Source organism: Cnephaeus nilssonii (genome assembly GCF_951640355.1).
Source record: "Cnephaeus nilssonii genome assembly, chromosome: 1".
In the NCBI taxonomy this organism is placed as follows: Eukaryota; Metazoa; Chordata; class Mammalia; order Chiroptera; family Vespertilionidae; genus Cnephaeus; species Cnephaeus nilssonii.
The window spans coordinates 35,682,822-35,703,943 of NC_137072.1; the positions used below are offsets into that span (position 1 = coordinate 35,682,822).

Sequence of the window (21,122 nt, forward strand, 5' to 3'; positions counted from 1 at the left end):
GAATGGCAGAGAATCTACGACTAGGTCTTGTGTGGGATCTGTGTTGTACAAATTTTGCTTCTGGCAAGGACAACAGGCTTCAGTTGTGTTTTTAATTATTTGCCATTGGGTTAACATCAGTGTGTGTAATTCATGGGAAATGAAGAATGTGTCTAGTTTCAAACATTCCCTACCAGAAAGGAGAATGTTGAATTAAACCAAAAATCATGATAAAACAAAAATACGTTCTTTCTGATTTGGGGAATGTTACTAGTGCAGGACTATTGAACAATCCCAACAATGGCTGGGAGCTAGTGTTTACTTCTTGTCTCAAATACAAAGAGAAAATCTTCTAATATATGCAGAGTGTCCCCTTTCAGACCATTCTCCCTCAACAGATAGTATGATGCCACCTGTCCTACCGAATAATTCTCAAAGCAGGTAGTCAGGAAACAGCTACCTGGACAGAGGCAGCTTCTAAAACAGTTGGCCTCAGCTTCCCTATCAAAGAGCCAACTCTTTTCCATGGACAAAGGAGCCAAGAAGAAGGTAGATGGAATCCACAGTTAGTTCCCAAACTCATCTTAGTGTAAATTTTACCCTCTTCCCTGCCAGAGGCCTTTCACCTCCCCCTTAAGTAAAATCTAAATTGAACTGAGTTGGATCTCTTCTTCCTTCCTTTATGCATTCATGAATGGAGGGGTGGGAAAATAGTACAGTACAGTAAAGCTACGAGCCGAAATTGTCCAGATCAGAAGTGAGGAGTGTGGGTGATTCACTAACTGGGCTCACTTGTGTATTATTTGAGGATTCCCCAAGCATGTTTTGTATGTTCATATTTAAACTAAGATGAAAATCTTTTTGCACATGTGTCCACCCAAGAATCTGTATCTGGTTTTGTATTTTAAAATGTATGTTTCCTTTTTTTAAATACCATTAAGCCTTCCAAATGGCTTATCCATATAGTGCTTAAAATTATGATGGTCTGATATAACCAGCCACAAATGCCTAGTGAATAGTGTTTATGAAAATATTTTTTAAAGGAGAGGAAGGAGAAGATGCTTTGGGCTTATTATTATTATTATTATTATTATTATTATTGTGGCTTGTCACCTTTTATTTGCATTGTGAAATGACTTTTAATCTGTATCATTGGAATATACAAAGATATATGTAGTTAGGTACATACCTAAGCACATACAACCTCACACACACTTGTGACCATATTAACACAAGCATACATATGAGTGCCACTAACTGTGCATATTCACAGTCATCTACCCTGGTTCTAGATACTTTATACTTAAGTTCTCATTACCAGCTCGCAGCTTACAAGGCTACGCTTCAGCTACACCAAGGAGGCTTACCTCAGTAAACAGACCTCAGGTCTATGTTAATACATCCCTCACTTTTGCTCTATTTTTGTTTGGTATAAAACTTTTCAGAGTGGCTTGAAAATAACCATGGTTCGCTTATGGTGCTCTGCCTCTGATCCTCCATTTCAGAGCCACCTTCATAGCGGCCACAAAAAATGTCCATGCTCCTATTTATGGTGGGTCCTCTCTCATTTTCACAGATTTTCTCAGTCATCTCACCGTTCCTTAGTTCTCCATCAGGTGAGAACCTTGGAGAGCAATTAAGTTTAAAGTACTTAGAAGTCAAGATACACACTAACTTTATTGACAGACCATTTGCAAAGCCTTTCCTTGGTGGAGCTTGCCACACCTGTCATTCTGTCCCAGCCTTCGCATCCAAGTGCCTTTCATGGGAACCAGATTAAATGGGATGAAATGACCGATCCATTTGGCCTTTTCAAAGAAAAGCCCTATTCTTCACGGGTAAAAGCATTTTATTCAACTTAACCTTCTTCCAACCTGTTTCTGCTGTCCAAGTTTTTAGATGTAATCAGATCCCAGCAGCTGAATTACCAGTGTTATCTTTGATATGACTATTTAATATAGAATAACATTAGATAACTCATAGCAACAACTCTGAGAAGTTGAAATCTTCCTTTGATGGTCCTTCAAATTCTACTAGGTAATCAGTTACCTACTCTGCCTAGGGTTTTGGCAAATACAACAGAATTTCCCAGTTTTCATTTTAAATATTCTCAATGCATTTGTATTTGTTAGAATTTTTATCCCTATTTTTTGTTCAAAAGGATGGTTATACCACGGAGGGGAGCTGGAGAGGCCCTGACTAGTCCTCTCTTTGGCATCAACACCCCTTCTACTTGTGCCTCTTCTGCTACCTCCCTCCCCACCCCGGGCAGGTGAGGCCAGCCCTCACTGTCTCCCAAACACATGGAATCGGCTGAAGTAAGCAGAATCCTTCAGAAAGCAAATTTGCCCTGAGGTCAAGTCCAGAAACACAGCCAACCACTGTGGAGTGTGGGCAGGCAGAGTGTGAGGAGGTGGCTGAAAGGTCACTGGCTGGAGCTACAAGCCACACAAGGACTCTAGTCCTGAAACACTGCCCAGTCAGTCTTTCAGGAGCATGGAGTGCATGCCGCTTCTGTGTTTCAGAAGGGGGAAATGGCAAAAGGAGGAAAGAGGTAGAAGATAATTCACCTGACCTGGACAGCAACAGGGCATGTCCCAGACAGGAAGGAGGCAGGGGCACCAGTGACTGTCAATTAAATCCCACCTGTGTGTCTAGAAGCCGTGTCGCAAAGACTACAAATCACGCATGGGAAGCCACTCCTACACGGTGATACATGGGAGGCCTGAGAGCCCTGGGTCCCTGAGCAGGCAAGGCACCATGGACGTGTAGTGCTGTCCACCATCCCATGGATGTCAGGGGAACTCGGAGACATTCTCTGTAGTGGAGCTTCTGTCTGCAGCCGCTGTCTGTCAGGCCGCTGTGTTCCACCCAGCTCTGTGGGCCGCGATGCTCACCTAGAACCGTACACCTTGGGTGTAAGTGGAGTGGCAAGTGGCTGTTCCCTCCTCCTAGAATTTCTTCCCACCCACACAGGAGCTTGACTTCCTGGAGGGCTTAGCCCATGACATGCCCATCTGTATCTCTACCACCGACTTGCAGCCTGACAAAAATGGAACCAGCAGCGCTTACCAGCCGTGTGCGGCTCTGCTCGAATTATTTTACAGCTTCCTCTCACCTCTCAGAAAAGCAACACTGATGTTTCTTTGCATTCACACAAATATTGGCAGGTGAGGATGAAATAAGACCAAAGAGGAAATGAGAAATTACTCCCCAGCCCTTGAGCAGCCATAGGAATAACAGGGATAGAGAAGACAAGAGGCAGTGAGGTACATGTGATTAGTTGTTGTCTGAGGGACTGTTTAATTAAGAGGACAAACTATTTCCAAGCTCTTAGAACTAACTTGCATGACCAAGAAAGAAAAAAAAGATAAAGAATAAACTCCTTCATAAGAAGAAATTTAAAGCAGAGTGAGCAGGACCTCTGCTGGCCACACCTTTTTAGCTTGTTTACATTCCAGATCTGCTTGATTTCCTTTTCAGAAGGCTTGTTCCATTCTCATTGCTTTCGGGCTCTCCTGGCCACTCCACCCACCCCAGTCCTGTCTATACTTGGTGACATCACCCAGGGCCCAGTTCTGTCTCCTCAAGCCTTTAGAAAGAACACCAGACCTGAGACACTGTGAGATTCCTCTGCTGTAAAGCGATGGTCTGATTCATATCTTGCATGTAGTTCTTTCACTGAAGAGATGAAGTTGAAAAAATAACCAACTCGTGTGGAGTAAGGAGAACATTCCCCACCTCTGCTTTCCGGGGGTGGCAGGGAAAACCTCTGACGGGAGTGTCGAGGTGATGCTGGCCTTGGATCTCCCTGTATAATTCCTAAGCATCCACATCTTAGTTCTCCGTTCTCACTGGACTTCTCACCAACTTTTTTCACAGTCATCTTTGCTGTTTCATAGCCTTAATCAATAGCCCTAATTCCTTTAAGGTTTTCATTGTTTTCAGTGAGTTCTTCCCAGAAACAGATCCTTAAAAAATAAATAAATAAATAAGTATTAATCATAAAAGAAACTAGAGGCAATTATGATGTCACCTCTTCCATTTCCTGAGTTCATATGAAAGTTAACACTCTATAAAGTCTTGCTTGTCTTGACTCAGTATTCAGGGAAAATATGGCACAGTCAGCAACCATAATAGAGCAAAAGAGCAGCCAGGATACAAGGAGAAAAAATGAGAAAGTGTGCTGGCCAGCCTCCAGTTCCCATCAGTGACTAGCCAAGACCCAGCCTGCGGACACGGTGCCACTTCAGTTGACTGAAAAACGTGACACAGAAGCTCTCTTCCTTGGCAGAAGCCCCAGTTACATGGGCACTGACTCATATTCGTGTGTGCATATGTCTGTCTGTCTATGTGCTGCTAAAAAACAGCCCCGTTCCATGTCTCGCCTCTCAGACTGGAATAAGCAACTTCAGTTTCTGCAGTTAGGGGAGGGTCCACACTCTTTCCTGTGCCTTAATTCTTCATCAGCCAGGCTATTCCTATGCTCCTACTCCTGACCACTCTCTCCTGCTGCTCAGGAAAGTCAGTTCACGGAACTGCCAACCCACTGATTCACTGAGTACCGAGCTTGTCTTCTGTGCCACTTCCTCACCAGGCAGCTTACAGGGGAAAAGTTGTATTTCTTCCTTTCCTCCCCAACCTCCTGGTCCTCAAAGGACACAGTAAATGGATTTAAGTGTACAGGTGTTTCAGGTCTCTGCCAGGAATGTTTTTTACCTGCTTCTAAGCTCTAAGAAGCAGAGGTTTTATTTCAAAAAGATAACCCCAGTACTTGCCAGTAGCACCCTGCACGGGATTAAGATGTGCTGTGTCACTGTAGCACCTCAGTGAACATTGATCACCGGCCTAGGGAGAGAGGGGCATCATTGCTCAGGGGGGGTTTTCGTTTCCTGTTGTTGTTGGTTTGTGTTTTTACCGTTATTGTGAGCTATGACTTCATAGTTTCATTTTAATTTCATGTTGGTTTCGTTGGTGTGCTAGCTGCATGCACTTGCTGTTGTACTTGTGTCAAATGATTCTCTAACTTCCTTTGGAAAGCACTAATGAAAAGTGCTATTTCTCTTCTCTATTGTTGGGTTTTTTGTAAAGTTGCTCAAATGCTCTCAGGTATGGCGGCTCTGAATGGAGGACTTGGCGCCACGGGCTTGACGAATGGCACAGCGGGCACCATGGACGCCCTCACCCAGGCCTACTCAGGGATTCAGCAGTACGCAGCCGCGGCACTGCCCACTCTGTACAGCCAGAGCTTGCTGCAGCAGCAGAGCGCAGCGGGCAGCCAGAAGGAAGGTACGTGCCGCCCTCAGCCCAGGGCATGGCCTGGTGTGGCCAGCCCAGTGGGCAGCATTCACCTTCACAGCATGTTTTCAAAGACACTAGACTGAGCCAGTATCATAGAGAAAGCAATTGTTTTATTTTGTTTTTATTTTAAGCAATTGTGTTGTTTTTTTTCAAGAAACCTGACAAGCCTGAACCATTTGTTTTGATCTTCCTCATGTTCAGTCTTATATTTCTTTTATCTTTTGATTTAACTTCTCATTTACTTCTTAAGATGGATTTCTCACCCACTGTGTGTTTATACACAATTACTTAGTAGTTGCTGCCATCAAAAATTGCCAGGAACCCCCTCTCCCAAATCAGCATTACTTCCCCCCTTACACGAAACTCTTCCTCAGTGGGCGGGATGAAGCGTTCCAGTCCTGTGGGTGGAGTACTGTCCAGCCAGTCCCAGGTTCTCAGCCACACATGCTCTTAGGCAGTGGTTTCCAGGTTAATGATAAATCCACTATGGGATTGACTCTGTCTTTAATTGGGGATCTTCTGGGAAAGCAAATAAGTGATTGATTACCTTGCTTCCCTGCCAATAAAGCAAAATGAATACCAGGAAGTTAAAGTTCAGAATAAATTAAGGCTAATTATAAAATAGTTAATGAGCTAGTTGAAAAATAGTAAGAGCTTGTCTCTTTTTCTTCCTTCCTTTTGGTTTCTTCTTCCTTAATTGAAGTTGCTTTAAAAGCAGAATCTTCAACATTGCATTTATTCACTTTCTGACTTGTTAAGAATCCTATATAATAAAACCCTAATATGCAAATCAACCAAACAGCAGAATGACCAGAACGACTGGTCACTATGATGCGCACTGACCACCAGGGGGCAGACGCTCAAAACAGGAGCTTCCCCCTGGTGGTCAGTGCGCTCCCACAGGGGAACCTCTGCTCAGTCAGAAACTGGGCTCAGGCTGGCAAGCGCAGCGGCCGTGGCGGGAGTCTCTCCCGCCTCTGCAGCAGCGCTAAAGAGCAGCGAGCCAAGTGGTAAGGAGCAGCGAGCAGGCAGGCGGATTGGAGTGAGGGGTCCCAGACTACGAGAGCGCACCGGCCAGGCTGAGAGACCCACTCCTCTAGTGCACGAATTTTGTGTACCAGGCCTCTAGTATAGAATAAGAAGCTAGAATAGGAAAATACTGTTGAAGTTTTTAAAGTTTCTTTCCCTTCTCCTTTACCCTCACCCCGTAATTCCAAACTGGTTTTGTCTAATTACTTCAGCTTTAAACATGGCATTCTATTATAAAGAAATAGAATAGTTTTACTTTACAAAGTTGTGAATTTTAAAGGGGACACAGCTTTAAAGATACTCGTATGTAAAAAAAAAAAGTGGAGGTTCTGTTTATTAAAAATAACAGATTGTTTAAAATAAAAGATTTGTGAAAATCTAAGTTACTTTTCATTATTTCAACTTTCTCTTTACTCCTAGTTGTGGCTATTGTAGATTTTTTAACACACACACAGCTGTTCAGACAACTATTTCCCCAGGTGTGTGGAGATGCTATGTCATAAATACACAACTTCACAGAGAAAAACTCGTTTTGAGGTCCCTTTGTCTGAATTCTGACTACAATGGTGACAAATAAGGGCAGCAGGAGGTCCTGTAAGGTAATGACTTCTTCAGAAGAGACCGTGAAAGCCAGTCCCCCCACTGGCGTTGTAGTTACCCCTCCATTACCCAGCAGCGTCTCTCAGTAAACTGTAGAGCCTACGTTGCTGGGAAAATGTCACCAGAAGACTCAAAACTTCGTGGGTTAAGGATAAAGTCTGGGCCCTGAAATAACATCTCCTCCGCTGCTTTACCCCAGCCCTGCCCTAAATTTAGTCCCTACCTTGAGTTGTCAGGATTGCTTGTACAGTAACAAACCCTCTGGGATTAATGTAAAATAGTTCAAAATGATGATTGCCAAATGCAGATTACATATATTTAGGTATTTAGGCTACCAGTGGCATGGTGTAGGGTTTTCTACTTTTTTGTTGATGGTGTTTTCTGTACAGTTATTTTTAATCACGTCTCATCTTTTCATACCTTCTGATCATCCTTCCCTCTTCTCTCCTAGCTAACGTGAGCTCAAGAAATATAAACCATCTTAATATTAGTTTAACTAAAATATAATACAAAAGGCAAGTTATAATGGGAAGTAAAAAAATCTCATTACATAGAGTTTTAGATTTGCTACTGCATGGTTCTGTCCTCTTTTCGGGAGAGTTGAAAGTCAGCTTGATGTTTAGTCGTGTGTGCCCTGGTGCATGTTAGCCCACAGGAACACATGCACAGCATATGTACAGCATATGGTTTAGAATCTTCTGAAGGGTTATGGCATCCCTCTTGATATAAATCCAGCAAAGCTGACCACCTTTCCCGCCTAAATACCCTCTGGCTTCTTTCATACCTTCCCAAGCTTGCAGGAGGCAAATCACACACACACACAAATGGAAAGAGCTTCTGACACCCAACAGGAAGCCCGTGGTCTGATAGAAACCCCCAGTGCTTTATGTAAGTGCCCTGTGAGAACCACAAACATGAATAACAACCACCTGAGAGCAACAGTATAACACAGAGATCGCTAACAAGTTAAAATAACGAGTTCTAGGAGAAATCTGAGGAATGTGGGATTTGTCAGCTGGCTTTTACTAAGGGAGAAGTGAAGAAGTGGTCAAACACTCAAAAAAAATCTTTTGTTATTTACCATTGGCATCTATGGCAATAGCCACCTTTCTTGTACACAAGAGAGGTTTTCCTTTTTGTCACCTTTTTTTTTTCATTTTAGTGTTAATGTTGATGGGGAAAAAATGGGGGGGGGGTGTCTGTGGTGGCACTTTTGAGAAAGTGATGTCTAAGAGGACAAACCTCCTTGGGTTGACCTGTCTTCATTTTTTTCTTGGGCCCCTGTCTGGCAGGAAGGGACACATTCAGACTGTAGTACAGTCTTGCATGCCAGGATTGTCCAGGCATAGACAGTAAATTTGCACTTTTCTCCCCAAGCTTCAGGAGGTGAGATGACCTCACAATTCAGTTTAGGTACCATTAATCCTCATTTGTGAGTTTGGGTCTTTTATTTGAAAGGAACATCCATATTTGCCCATCTGTACACTGCAAAGGATGGTTGTGGCATAGTACATTCAGAACATCCTTTTCCAGTGTTTTGGTTTTATATCTATTCACAGTTTGCATTTTTAGGAGTTTTCTTAGCCCAGGAAACATTTGGGGATCAAAGCCTGCAACTGTGTCCCTTTAAACCCAGACTGCCTCCTTTGCACTTGATGGGATATGTCCCTGGAAATGTGAGTGATGTAGCAAGGTAAACTGGTCACACTGACACTTAAGGAAGGAAGAAGTTCTCGTGTCCAGCTTCAGAAATTTGCTTCAAGAAGTTTTCCAATGAAAATCCCATTTGTTAGAACACCTTCTTTATGATTTTTTTTGTAGGAAGAAACTGGCTTAACTTTTCTTTGCAAAGGTATTCATTCCTTTTATTTGTACAAAGTTCTTTTACCCCACTTATATTTCTTTGACTCATTCCCATGGACTCCCTCCCCCACTGCAGCTTACCCCCTGGGCTTCTCAGTGGGGCCAGCAGTCCTGGGTCCTCTCCAGTTAAGGTTCCATGAACCAACTGCAGAAGTTACTTCACCAATCTTATGAACTCCCTTCCCTCCCAGACACCATGACTAGAGGCATCCCACTTGGGGCCTCTCTAGACCCTCTGGGAAAGAATGTGCAACTAGCCCCAGCACCCTTTGAGCTGGAAAGCATTCTTGCCTGTTATATATTAGAAGATAATCACCTCCCATCAGGTCATTTGGATTCTCTCCTTTCTCCTTTTTTGCTTTTAACCTTCAGATAGTTTTTGTGTAGGCAGCTAGAGAAGTGGGAGAATGAAATGGAAAGAACTTAGGAGAGCTTACCTCTCCAGCCAGTACAGCTCACATCTTCCTCACGCTGCCCTTGTTTCTTGTATTTCTAGGAAGTGATAGTTGAGAGTGAAGGGCCTGGCTTAGCTTAGTCTTTGACTCACTGCTGCAATTCATGCATTCATTTCCAAGGCTAATTCCCAGTGGTATAATTCCTATCACAGTTGTGAAACTCTAGCTACCTATTTTTCCCTGCCTTGACTCATTGCCAGTCATTTCTAATAAAGATGATTATTAGACTGTGTGTTAAGAGATTTGGCAAATCAAAACTGGATGGATAATTAGGTAAATGATTGAGAAATCCAAGCAGCATTACTGCTATATCCATTATTCTCAATTGCTGCAATTTGCTTAGAATGCACAGGACACTCTCTCCCCTGAGAGACACAATATACATAAAGCTAAACACGGCCACCCAGGCAAAACCAGTGCCTGCGTTCTCCTCCCCTACTCTATCCATGTCTGCCACCTTCACCCTGTGAAGGGATTGAAATATTGCTCATGTGCAGTAAGCAAATGTGACCCACAGAAGATTATCAGTGAAAAAGAAGCTATTCGTAACGAGCATTTCTGAGGAAATGATGAAAAGCTGGAGGATGTCTGCTTTCCTAAAAGACACATCAGCACATGCTATTTGACCCATCCATTCCGTCCTCTTTCAGTACGAGGGAAAGCGAATGCTTAGCCTGCCTGTTATTAAGGCACTCCTAAGAGGAGGCTGTGGGAACTAAGAAGCGAAGAATACCTTACTCTGATTTTTGTTTCCTCTTTAGGTCCAGAGGGTGCAAACCTCTTTATTTACCACCTTCCACAGGAGTTTGGAGACCAGGACATTCTGCAGATGTTCATGCCTTTTGGAAATGTTATCTCTGCTAAAGTCTTCATTGACAAACAGACCAATCTGAGCAAGTGCTTTGGTATGCAAAAGAAGCCAAGCTAGACTATTACAGCACACCCCCAAGTGAGGAGTCATGGGAAGGAAGGTGTAAATGGCAAATATAGTAGAAGTCAGGATAGGGCCTTGTGGTGGTGTTTTCTGGGTCTCTGGATCCATGTAAGCAGAGTTGGAAAAGTTGGTTCATGAGAGAGAGAGAGAGAGAGAGAGAGAGAGAGAGAGAGAGAGAGAGAGAAAAGGAGGAAAGGGCTGTATAAAGAGGAAGGATCTAGTAAATTAAACCAAATGTCCATACCTTAGGTAATGTTGTATACTATACTATGGATGTATCTTGCTACATATGTCTACTAGTTGGTCATTGTAGAGCAACAGCAGTTTCTTTAAACCTCATAGACTGAACCACAAACTCTGCCCAGTGGGAATACGTCAATGACTTGCAGTTTAGGCTGTCCTGGTACAGAATGGCACCATGGCCACTTTACTACTAGTTCCTTACCCTGCCAGGTGCAATGTAACTGAGCCACTGCGGATGCAGGTGACACTGTACTGGGGCCTACTGCTCTGCATCTCAGCACACTGCACACAAGTACACACCTCGTGCCAGGAGGCGAGTGCTCCAGCCGCCCGCCACGTGTGGCTCCAGCAGCACAGGGGTGGCTGGCTAACGTAGCTCGTGGTCACAGAAAGCACCGTGTTGTGCTGGGGTTCTGGAGCCAGAAGTCGGCATGCCGGGATCTGCAGACTCTGCCTGGGTGGATGCAGAGCATGCAGGTGCGGGCACTGAGGACAAGGGGAGACTCGGCTCCTCGGCGGCTGGCTGTCATGCCCTCCTTCCTCAGGCAGCCCACTTTGCCTCCCCAGGCGGTTTTTGCCCCGAGAGAGTAAGGCACTAATGTTTTACACCGGGAGGAGAGCACTCATTACATTATTGCCTGTTTTCTTTTTTTCAAATCCTCGTAGTCCCCAGAGTAGTTAGAGGCCAGAATGTTCAAAGTCTACATTACTCACGTGAGAAGTTCTGGCCCAGTTTGAGAAAGAACATTAGCTTGAGTCACCCCTCCAACTTACTAATTCATGTTGGTAGTAGGTATTAACAGGAACATAAAATAAAGTAGAATACCTATGGGCCAGAGGAAATACAAAGAAAATGGTATGGTATAAAGAAAAACTCAAAGGTCGGGGGTTCTCAGACAGCCAAAACTCAAACTCAGTATCTGGCTAACTAATAATGGGCAACCAGAATGCTTTGGCTTCTAAATCCCCATTATCATAACATCTTTCTAATCTCTGTGCTACTGCCCAGAGAGGTGTGAAGCTTCTGTTGTTAGGGGAATTAGTATGTCAACCACTGAAGTCAGTTTTTACCCAAGTGGAAGGCTGTCAGCCTGAACCCATTACACCACTGCTGCCGCGGAGGTGTGAACCCCTGTAATGGTTCAGGAGGCCGGGAAATGGAAGTGAGTTGTTACAAAGGGTGAGTTTCAGAATGAGCTTACCTTTGGGAGCTTCCCTGCACAGGTTTGAGCCAGACTTTTAGATTCCTCTTCGCCAAACAATATCCTGGGTTTATCTGGAGATTGGAAAGGGATTGAGCTTCATGGTTTGATTTTGAGAAAATACTTACTGCTTTTAAAAGAGCTTATATCACAGCCCACAAGCTACTTAATCAGTATTTTCATAATAATGCAAGTTATAGCTATTGGTATAATGGACGGTGTTTTCAATTTTTATTAAAAGACATGGCATCCCATACTGAGGTTTCTCATGGGTCAGTTTAATTTCTTGAGGAACCAGGTTTGCTAGTCATAAGGTAGAACCCTATTTTTCATTCTAACCTCTTGGCCAGGTTTTATTATCCATTTCACCCTTGACCCATTCCCATTCTTTAATCATCTTGCTACTTCTGGATGAAAACTCAAGGAGAAAGTCTGAGCAATTGTCTTAGATTCAAGATTACATTTATTGGGAATTCGATTTCAAAAAGTGTAAACCACCATTTTGCAATATAGCCTGCCTATGAGAAACCTACTCATGTTTGTCAGCTAAGAACTCTGCTCAAGATATATTTATGTCCTTTTCTTCCTCCTCTAGTTTGTGAAGGAATTTTCTCTTCAACTTTAAACTTTAATGGTAGGTATATGGAGAAGCTTAATGTAGAACCGTCTGAACAGCTGATGTTCAGAACCGAAATGCAATTAGTATGAGAGCTTCCTTTCACTACCAAAAGTAAGTAGGGACTATACAGGCTCAACACTTTTGCACAGGCATTAACTAAAGAAACATTTGGGGCACTACCACACCTGCCCTCTCCCACCCCCTGGTGCTAGAACAAACTGTATGATCAGAATTGTTTCTTAATTTTTACAGAGCATCATCAGTTTTTCAAAAGCATGCCCTTCCTCTTTTTTTTTGGCAGTGAGTGTTGAAACAGTGGATACTGGGAACTCTGTTAGGACGGTTGTTAAGCCCTGAGCTGTTTAGACTGTTTATTCTCCAAGACTCCTGGGAATACAAGGGCAGCAATTTCCATTCTGTTGAATTCAGTGGAGCTTTGAAAATGGAAGTTAAGACAAGGAGAAAGGCCCAGCATTTCCCCTGGTTGCCTAGGTGCCTCTCAGTAATAATTCCACAATGTTGAAAATCAAGTATAAGTTATTCTAGAGTTAATTCACTGAACCCATCCTATAGCCAAACAAGTGTAGGCTCTGTGACATGGATGAACTAGAACGAAAGCTGGCCGTGGTGTCTGGCAGCACACCCTGTTAGCAGCCTTTCCCTTAATTATCCTGCCTTTTAGGCTGTACCTAGTTGGGTCCTGTGAGCCTCTGGGCCCTCCCAGGTCTGCATATGTATACCACCTCTTATCTGAGCAGCACTTACTCTCGTTCTTGGGGTTCTTGCAGAAAGATTCCAAGGGACTTTAAACACAAGTGGTTTTGACTGAAATCAGTAAGCAAAGAGACTAAATTTACTCAAACATCTGAGTTGGAGATTAGCTTTCTGCAGAGGGGTTTTCTCATCAAACCCAATTACCCATCCAGCTCGCTTTTTCACTGCTTTTCAGTGGCAATTTCCAATGTTGCCCCTAAAACACGCCCTGCCCTGTTCACCATGGGATTCGCCCATGTAACTCACCTACTGCAGTTACACTGTCCAGGGGGCCCTGACCCCCTTCTCTAGGCACCGCCTCTCCATCTTAATTTCTGCCTTCCTTCCCCTTCTGTTTTCCAGGTTTTGTTAGCTACGACAATCCAGTGTCTGCGCAAGCTGCTATCCAGGCTATGAATGGCTTTCAGATTGGCATGAAACGCTTGAAGGTCCAGCTGAAGCGCTCCAAAAATGACAGCAAACCTTACTGATCCTAACCCCAGAGGCTCCCTGCTCTTATTTTAGCTTTCTTAGGGTAAGTCCCACGAGCCAGCCTGTTCTCACAGGAAAGGCAGAGGAGGACCACATTGCCAACTTTTACCGAGAGAGATGGTTATTTTTACAATAAGGCCTCCATCTCCCCCTTCCACCCCCAACCCAGTTCGCCATATTTAAACCTGGGCTACCTTATTTCTATGGGTAAACTCCTCCAGTTGTGCCACTGTATTCTCCTTTGTTTTGCAATTTGAATCTCCTCTTTTTTTTTTGCTTTTTTTTTTTTTTTTTTTGCTTTTTTGAAGGAAAACATACATACACAAATAAATCACATCTCAATCATTTAAAAGGCAAAAAAGGCTGATGTGCAATTCTAACTCAGAGACCCCTGGTGCCCTGAGAGCACTGCCTGGAGAATTCACCCCCTCCTGTCCTGTTATCCCTGGGAGGGCACCAGCTGTTTAGAGGTCAAGGTGGTGGCCTAGAGCAAGAGAAAAGCCAGGAGAAGCACTTAAAACAATACAAACGTCTTTCCACTACATTTGGTTTGTTTTAATAAGTAGGAATTTATTTTAGGGTTCAAAGAAATATGACTTTTATTGGTCAGGTTATTACACTGGTTGTCTATTTTGTTATTGTTTTATTTTTGTTTTAGAAAGGATTAATGTAAAAAAGATTTAGAGATCTGTTTCTTAAAGCTACAGGGTTTAAAAATAAAATAACAATGAATGAAAATACTTGATGTTTCTTGAAAGATAAATTTAATAATAAATAATACATAAATAATACATAAATAAAAAAGAAAGCCACAGGCCTGTAAATTTTATTTGTAAAAAAAGCATTTCTATTTTTGTACAAAATTTTTACTGCCTCAGAAATAATGGAAGTTATTTATTGCCTATTGTTAACTTATTGGGTACCTAAAGAGCAGTTCTCTGTGCTAGTTAGATCCTTTTGAAGTAGTCTCTAAAGGAATCGTTCTAGGAATGGGCTTTTTTTCACGTTTGAACCCTAGGCCTAAAGTTCATGCTTTATCCTCTTGTTGTTTGTATCTGTCTGATTATTTTGTTTGTAACTTCCATTATCTAGTTTACAGTTCAGTTGTCTGACTTTCCCCTTATGTTACATTTGTTGAAACTGGATCCTCCCCGTCCCTTGCCAGCCCCTCACCCCAAAACACTCGGAATCCATCCCCTCTCCCTCTCCAGATGGATTCTCTTGGGGTTCCATTGTGCTGTGATAAAGATTGTAAGAAATGCAAATTATGTGGATGGCTAGTAGACTCCCTAATGACCTAAGATTTGCATTAGTTTTTCTCCTGCACCCTTAAGAGTGATTTTGTTGCTGCTGCGTAGACTCTGTGTAACTTTTTCCTCTCCCTTGTTTTCTCCCTAGACATCTTCATGCCTGTTAGTTCACCGTTTGCCTAGCATGTCCCTGTGGCGTCTCAAAAAAAGTTTCATCGTCCCGTCATTGTTTCTGATGTCTTTCTGACCTCACATCATATTTGGTTCTCCTACTGACCTTTGATCTAGTTTGACCTTTGAAATTTGCATGTGACCTCATCTAGCTATGAATTCTGGGAAGTCAATGTGAAAAACATTGCTGCATTCATGCAAGACTGAAATTTATTATTAGAAAAAATAATTATAGAAAAAAACCTGTGGCAAAATGTTTTTCTTATTTTTTTTTTCTTTTCATAAAACAGACTTGAAAGTATTATACAGGGATTGGCATTCTTCCCGGTCACTGGTAACAATAGCAATATGTGTCCAGGGACACAGAATGTTGGTTTCTAACAGACTACTTCCAAAAACAGTTTGAGAAAAAAAACTGTCTGATTTTAAGTCTCTAGAGGTCTGTAATAGTTTTTACATTTTTCAGGCAGTGTAAAGTTTTTTGATAAGGCCATTTTAGGTGGCTCACTTTCTCATTAAGATATATATATAGAACCACTTTTTGTAGATTAGTATAAGAAAAATATTTACCCTGTTTTGGGGCAAATGCTACCTATTTGTGTCACCTTTTGCTGAACTGACTCACAGTTAGACAATCCATGGTTTAATGCACATGAAATTACCTATATTTTATACTGTTTCAATGTACAGGAGAAAGGTTACTGTAAACTGTGTTGCGTTGGTGCTTCTGTGAATTAAGTTGTGGTTTCATCATGAGTCTTATGGTCTTAATGTTCTTTGTTGATAAGACAAGTTTAGAATTGATTTACTTAAAAAAGAATTTCAAAAAAAAGTTGTTTGCTTAAAAAAAAAAAATTCATGTGAGGGGGGGGGGAAAACTATTCCAGAATAAGTTTGTGTTGGCTTGTAAAGCATTGATGTCATTTTTTTTTATTATTGTGGACTATTTAGATGTGTTTGTGTTCAGCAAAATGTGATTTTTTTTTCTTTTAAAGAAAAAAAGTGAAAATATATAGTGCCAAATTCCAAAGGTACTTCCTTCCTAGAGCTTCAGTGTGTTTCTTGTGAGAAGTAATTTGATAACATGGGTATTTTATTATGTGTTTTGTATAAATCCCTAATATTTAAAAAACAAAAAACAGAAAAAAAAGAGGTTAAAAAGTTTGTTAACTTGCTATCCTGTGGTCTTGTTGCCTGAAATTGTTAATGTTTGTTATTTCTCTATGATGTTTTTTGTAAGACATTGTATAAGTGCCCATGTCTCACTTTTTTAACCACTCTGCACATCAATGCTGTGATGGCAACCTCACAATGTATTTTCTTCATAATATATGGAAACCTCTAAGGTGAGAAAGTTTTGAACTTTTAACCCTTTCTACCCAGAGCTATCTGGAATGTTGATAACTTTTATACTGTCATTTAGTTTGTTTGGGGGTGATTCTAATTTGGATTTTTTTCCCCTACATATACCTTCTCTGAGTTGTTTTTGTCTTTACTACTTTTTTATCCTTTGGTTGAGATCCAAAAGAAAAAAACTCCATAAGGCAAATCTGCAGGAAAAATATATATGTATTTTTAACCCTCTCTCCTTTTTTCCCCTTCACTTTTTTTTTTTTTTCTTATTATTTCTGGTCATTTAAAAAAAAAAAAAGAATTCTTATGTGCTGCTAGAATTCCTTCTGCTTAAAAACAGTTTATTAAGTAAACCTGAGCGGGATGGTGGGTAGATTCAGCACCTAACTAAACCTTCGGTTCTGTATGCTATTGAGATCAGATGTAGTGGTACGTTCCAGTTAAGAATATTTTCATATACCTTCCAGATAAATGACATGGTAATGTGGTAGTTTTTTGAGGTATTTTTGCTTTTGTTTCCTAAATATTCCTAATTAATATTTCTAATCAGCCATTGTGCTGGGGATTTCTCTGACTCTGTGGATACCTCTCTGGTGTTAGTTGAGAGTCCTTTCCCCTTCATACATGTCTAATTTTTTAATTGAATGCATGTACTGACCATTTAAGTAAAACTCAGTTCTTTATCCCAGATACCTAGCATCAGTTCCTGCTGCCACTTTTTAAAGTGCCATATTACTTTGACTTTTACTTCACGTAAACAGATCTCCTTGCTGTCCTGACAAATCCCAGTGTCCTCCCAGCAGCCCCGATACAAACTCCTGCTTTCCTGAAAGCGGGCCCTGGAAGCTTCTTTGTCTCTAAAGTTCAGATACTGCTGGCTCCCTGTCCTTCCTCCTTTTCCCACTCACCACCCCACTTGGTTTAATCTGTGTGTGGATGTGATAGCCCGGGGATGGAAAGGACTAGCCTCTAATGATGCAAAAAAAAAAAAAAAGTTTTCTTCTTACGGCACGTGCACTTATAATGACATGATTTGTCTTATCCTCACACGTGTTTACTACTGCTGGGGCCTTCCTTCATCCTTTGAGGGCTATTTTGTACTTCCTGCAGCAATCAGCTGAAACAAGAGTTATCACACACGCCTCTCTCACGTATAATATATGGTGGTGTGCAGATACATGCATAGGAACACAAGAGAACACCATCTGAACTTCTTAGATTCGTTCTGAATCTCTTCATTTACCAATCTCTACAGAGATCTCAGAACAGTGTTTTCCCATTTCTTCACTGAAGCCAACTGCCCTCCCCCTGCCCGCCTCTCCTTTCACCCACCTGCACCTCCCCCAGAGGAACTGAGTGCAGTTGACAAGAGGCTCAGGGTGGGCACTTTAAGTTGAGTGTTTCTTATTTTGCAGGCAACCAAGACACACGGAGTGGGAAAGTCTATTCTTCCTGGGTTATTGGGGGTATTTTTGGCATGTTTCATTGTTAAGAAGATAACCCTCCTCAGAGACAAGTTGTTATTTTAGTCACTTTATCTTTTAATACAAAAGGAAGAAGCTGCAAGGGTGCAAGGGCCTGTGCCAGAAGGAAAACACACAGCGAAACTGCTTTTTTAAAAATCAAGTGTAGAGAATAGTCATTTTTAAACGAAATTAGAGAATTGTGATCAAATGGCAGTCCTTAAGGCGGAACAAGTTCATCTTTCTTTCACCATAGGGGTTCTAGTTCTTTGGCTTGTGCTACTCTGGACTCATTTTACTGTTGTTTTTATTATTATCTTAAGTGCTAATTAACAAGAAGAAATAAAATTTTAAAAAAAACCTGTAGTTTCATTACCTTTTTGAATAATGTCATACAAAAAATGTATTTGTGTTTTTTTGTGCTGTGAGAATTGTTTGTAGATTAATATTTTGTTTAGAATTACAAAATAGTTTTTAAATATTGTCTGAGAAAAGCCAAAGTTAATGCAACCTAGTGGAAACTGTAAGACCATTGAGTATTGTTTGTTTTATTGATGCATTTGGATTTTGTTGTTTGATGGAATTTGAGCCAAAAAAAAAAAAATGCAGGCTTTCCTATTTCTACAATTGATTGTACTTATTATGCATTTTGTACCAGTGGAACTTTTTATACTGGAGATTAAAAAAAATGGAAAATTTTGTGGCTTACTCTAGTGGGCCCCTGACAATGACTGATTTCAAGTTTGATTTCTGGTTGATAGAAAGAAAGTTGGTTTTATTTTGAGAATTAAAAACTTTGGCTTGATTTCTTTTTTCCCTTTGCTTATATCTAGAATTAGAATTTTGTCTTAAAATACAGCGGTAAGTTTCACTTTTTATTCTGTATTGTGCAGTTACACAATAAGGTAATTAGATTTAGAAGTACTCAGTCACTTTAAGTGGATAAATGTATTAGTTAAAACTTTAGGGGTTTGCTTTTTGCTGTTTAGATCAAAGTTTTTTCTGATTCTTCTGTCCTCATTGTGAACATAACCGTGTAGTTGAAACAAACTTATTTTTGTAACGTATGTTATTGTGTGATGCAGTTTTTTGCTTCTGTCTCCAATATTAAACCATTTTCCTAATACTTGTTTCTCTCTCTGCGTGTTGTATTGTTGGTAGTCATTATATGTTGGTGATACATCTACACACCTCACTGTTTCACGTATCTGTTTTTTTCTCTATGTTGTGTAAAAAGATACAGTCGATTCCACCTAAGTGAATATATCTGATTTGGGGGAAGGAGAAACTGCACACCAGCCACCTCTGATTTATGTCCAATGGCCCGTTTTAACCCCTGCTTCCACGATTTACACTTATTTCTGTGATTCACTTACATAACTGCCTACACATTTGCCAAGACCTTTTATGGTATTCTGACCACACTGGGAAATTTCACCTCTTCTATCCTCTTCTGACCTCTCTCCCTCTATCATGGGTGTATGTATGCAGTTCTCTTTGTTGTTCTTTTTCAGGGAGAGGAAAGGAGAGGCAGAGAGAGAGAGAAACAATGATGACAGGGAACCATTGATTGGCTGCCTCCTGCACGCCCCCTACTGGGGATTGAGCCTGCAACCCAGGCATGTGCCCTGACCAGGAATCGAACCGTGACCTCCTAGTTCTGTGGTCAGCAAACTGCGGCTCGCGAGCCACATGCGGCTCTTTGGCCTCTTGAGTGTGGCTCTTCCACAAAATACCACGGCCTGGGCAAGTCTATTTTGAAGAAGTGGCGTTAGAAGAAGTTTAAGTTTAAAAAATTTGGCTCTCAAAAGAAATTTCAATCGTTTTACTGTTGATATTTGGCTCTGTTGACTAATGAGTTTGCCGACCACTGTCCTAATTCATAGTCGACGCTCAACCACTGAGCCACGCAGTCCAGGGTGTATGCAGTTTTTAACATTCATTTCAAACTGCTGTTGCTTTGTTGCATAACCTTAAGAAACTTCAGAAGAGAGGCAGTAGAGCTTCTACCTACCCACAGGTCCAAAGGCATAACATTACAGCCATATGCGTCTTAGAAACTAGTCACATTTTTAAAAGAGCTGCGCTCTCGAGGGCAGAAAAAATAAACTTACTTGGTGAATAGAAGATGTGAAAATAGTTAAGTCTGTGTGTTGTGTCAACCGAGAGAGAGAGAGAGAGAGAGAGAGAGAGAGAGAGAGAGAGAGAGAGAAAAGTAATTTAAATTATGTATTTTTAAGAGTTAATTGAATCCAACTTTAATCATTAAAACTAATAAGGAAAGAAATATATCCCAGTGCTCAAATGAAAGCTCTACTCAGTGGGTGGGGGGGAGGGGGAGGAGGTCAAGTTCCTCAAGCTTCAGTCTTCATAATCTATGGCCCGTTTCCAAACAAAAGCCAAGAATGTCATATGCACCTGCACACTCCCTCCTGAATGAAGGAATGTTTTTTAAAAAGCCTTGTCCCCTCACTATCACCCCAACCACAGTTATCAGAAAGAGAACTAAAGAACAGACTAGTCCTTGTATGCCCTCTAACTGAAGCCACAGGCCCTCTTCCCTTTTCTGCCCATCTCTCATGCTCAGGAATCTGATTGCTCTCCAAGTGCTCTTAAAAGATTCCATTGATGTGTGCTCCCTGTCTTAGCTCTCCCTCCAACTTCTCAGATGCACAAGCTCTGACTCTGGCCCCCAGCACCAGGCAGCCTTCCTCTGGCTGCCAATCAGCTTCTCCGTGCAGGTGCTCAGGCCTTTCACCTGGTTTGGCAGCCCTGTGAGCCCTAGATTGTCTTTTCTAGTTGACTCAACAACCGAGGGGCTGGTAATGTGGAAGAAAAAAGGCTCTCTCCTCCATAGGCCAACCCCTCAGTGACTTCAGCAGCTCCAAACCTGCACAGGTGGGAGCTGACTTCCTGCCACTACTTCTATTGTAAATCTCATCTTGGCCTTCATCAGTTTGCCTCCGAAAACCCACAGCTTACATTAGTGGTAAAGGATGGCTAAGGGTGTGGTTCTTTTTTTCCTCCTTTTTTTTTTGGAGGGGGGGTGGGGGGTGTGAAGGAGGGGAGAAAGGGAGCTAGGTAAAGAGGGTGAGCAAGTTTATTTTTTAAATATGTAATATATGTATGTATGTGTGTGTATATATATATATATATATATATATATATATATATATATGCACCATTTAGCACAAGGCAAACTACTCATGCTAAGTAAAAGAAGGGAAAGACAAAGCCAGTTTTTTGTTGTTCTGAAAAAACAACAAAAACAATAATTCTCCAAAAAGGGCAAAAATGCTAGTTTCCTTAAGCACTCATGATTACTGCTTAAATTCATACTTAATTGATTCTGTAAAACACCGCTGCAGTGTTAGCAAGGTGTATGCACGGCCCACCTTGGGAAATTACAGAACTG

General features: G+C 41.6%; 1 protein-coding gene across 18 annotated transcripts in view; it reads left to right on the top strand.

The window, feature by feature from the left end:
• The window catches only part of CELF2 (CUGBP Elav-like family member 2), a 546,733-nt gene extending 526,009 nt beyond the window's left edge, over positions 1-20,724 (top strand). For 6 of the 18 annotated variants that reach the window (XM_079768808.1, XM_079768809.1, XM_079768811.1 and 3 more), the window contains 4 exons: positions 5,089-5,268; positions 9,989-10,132; positions 13,342-13,513; positions 14,869-20,724. In XM_079768808.1, the coding sequence (XP_079624934.1) occupies positions 5,089-5,268; positions 9,989-10,132; positions 13,342-13,469 (452 nt within the window). In that variant the 3' untranslated portion in view covers positions 13,470-13,513; positions 14,869-20,724. Of the gene's footprint in view, positions 1-5,070; positions 5,269-9,988; positions 10,133-13,341; positions 13,514-14,868 lie in introns of all 18 variants that reach the window. The other 12 variants (XM_079768800.1, XM_079768802.1, XM_079768803.1 and 9 more) reach the window with 3 other exon arrangements.
• The last annotated feature ends 398 nt before the right edge of the window (positions 20,725-21,122 follow it).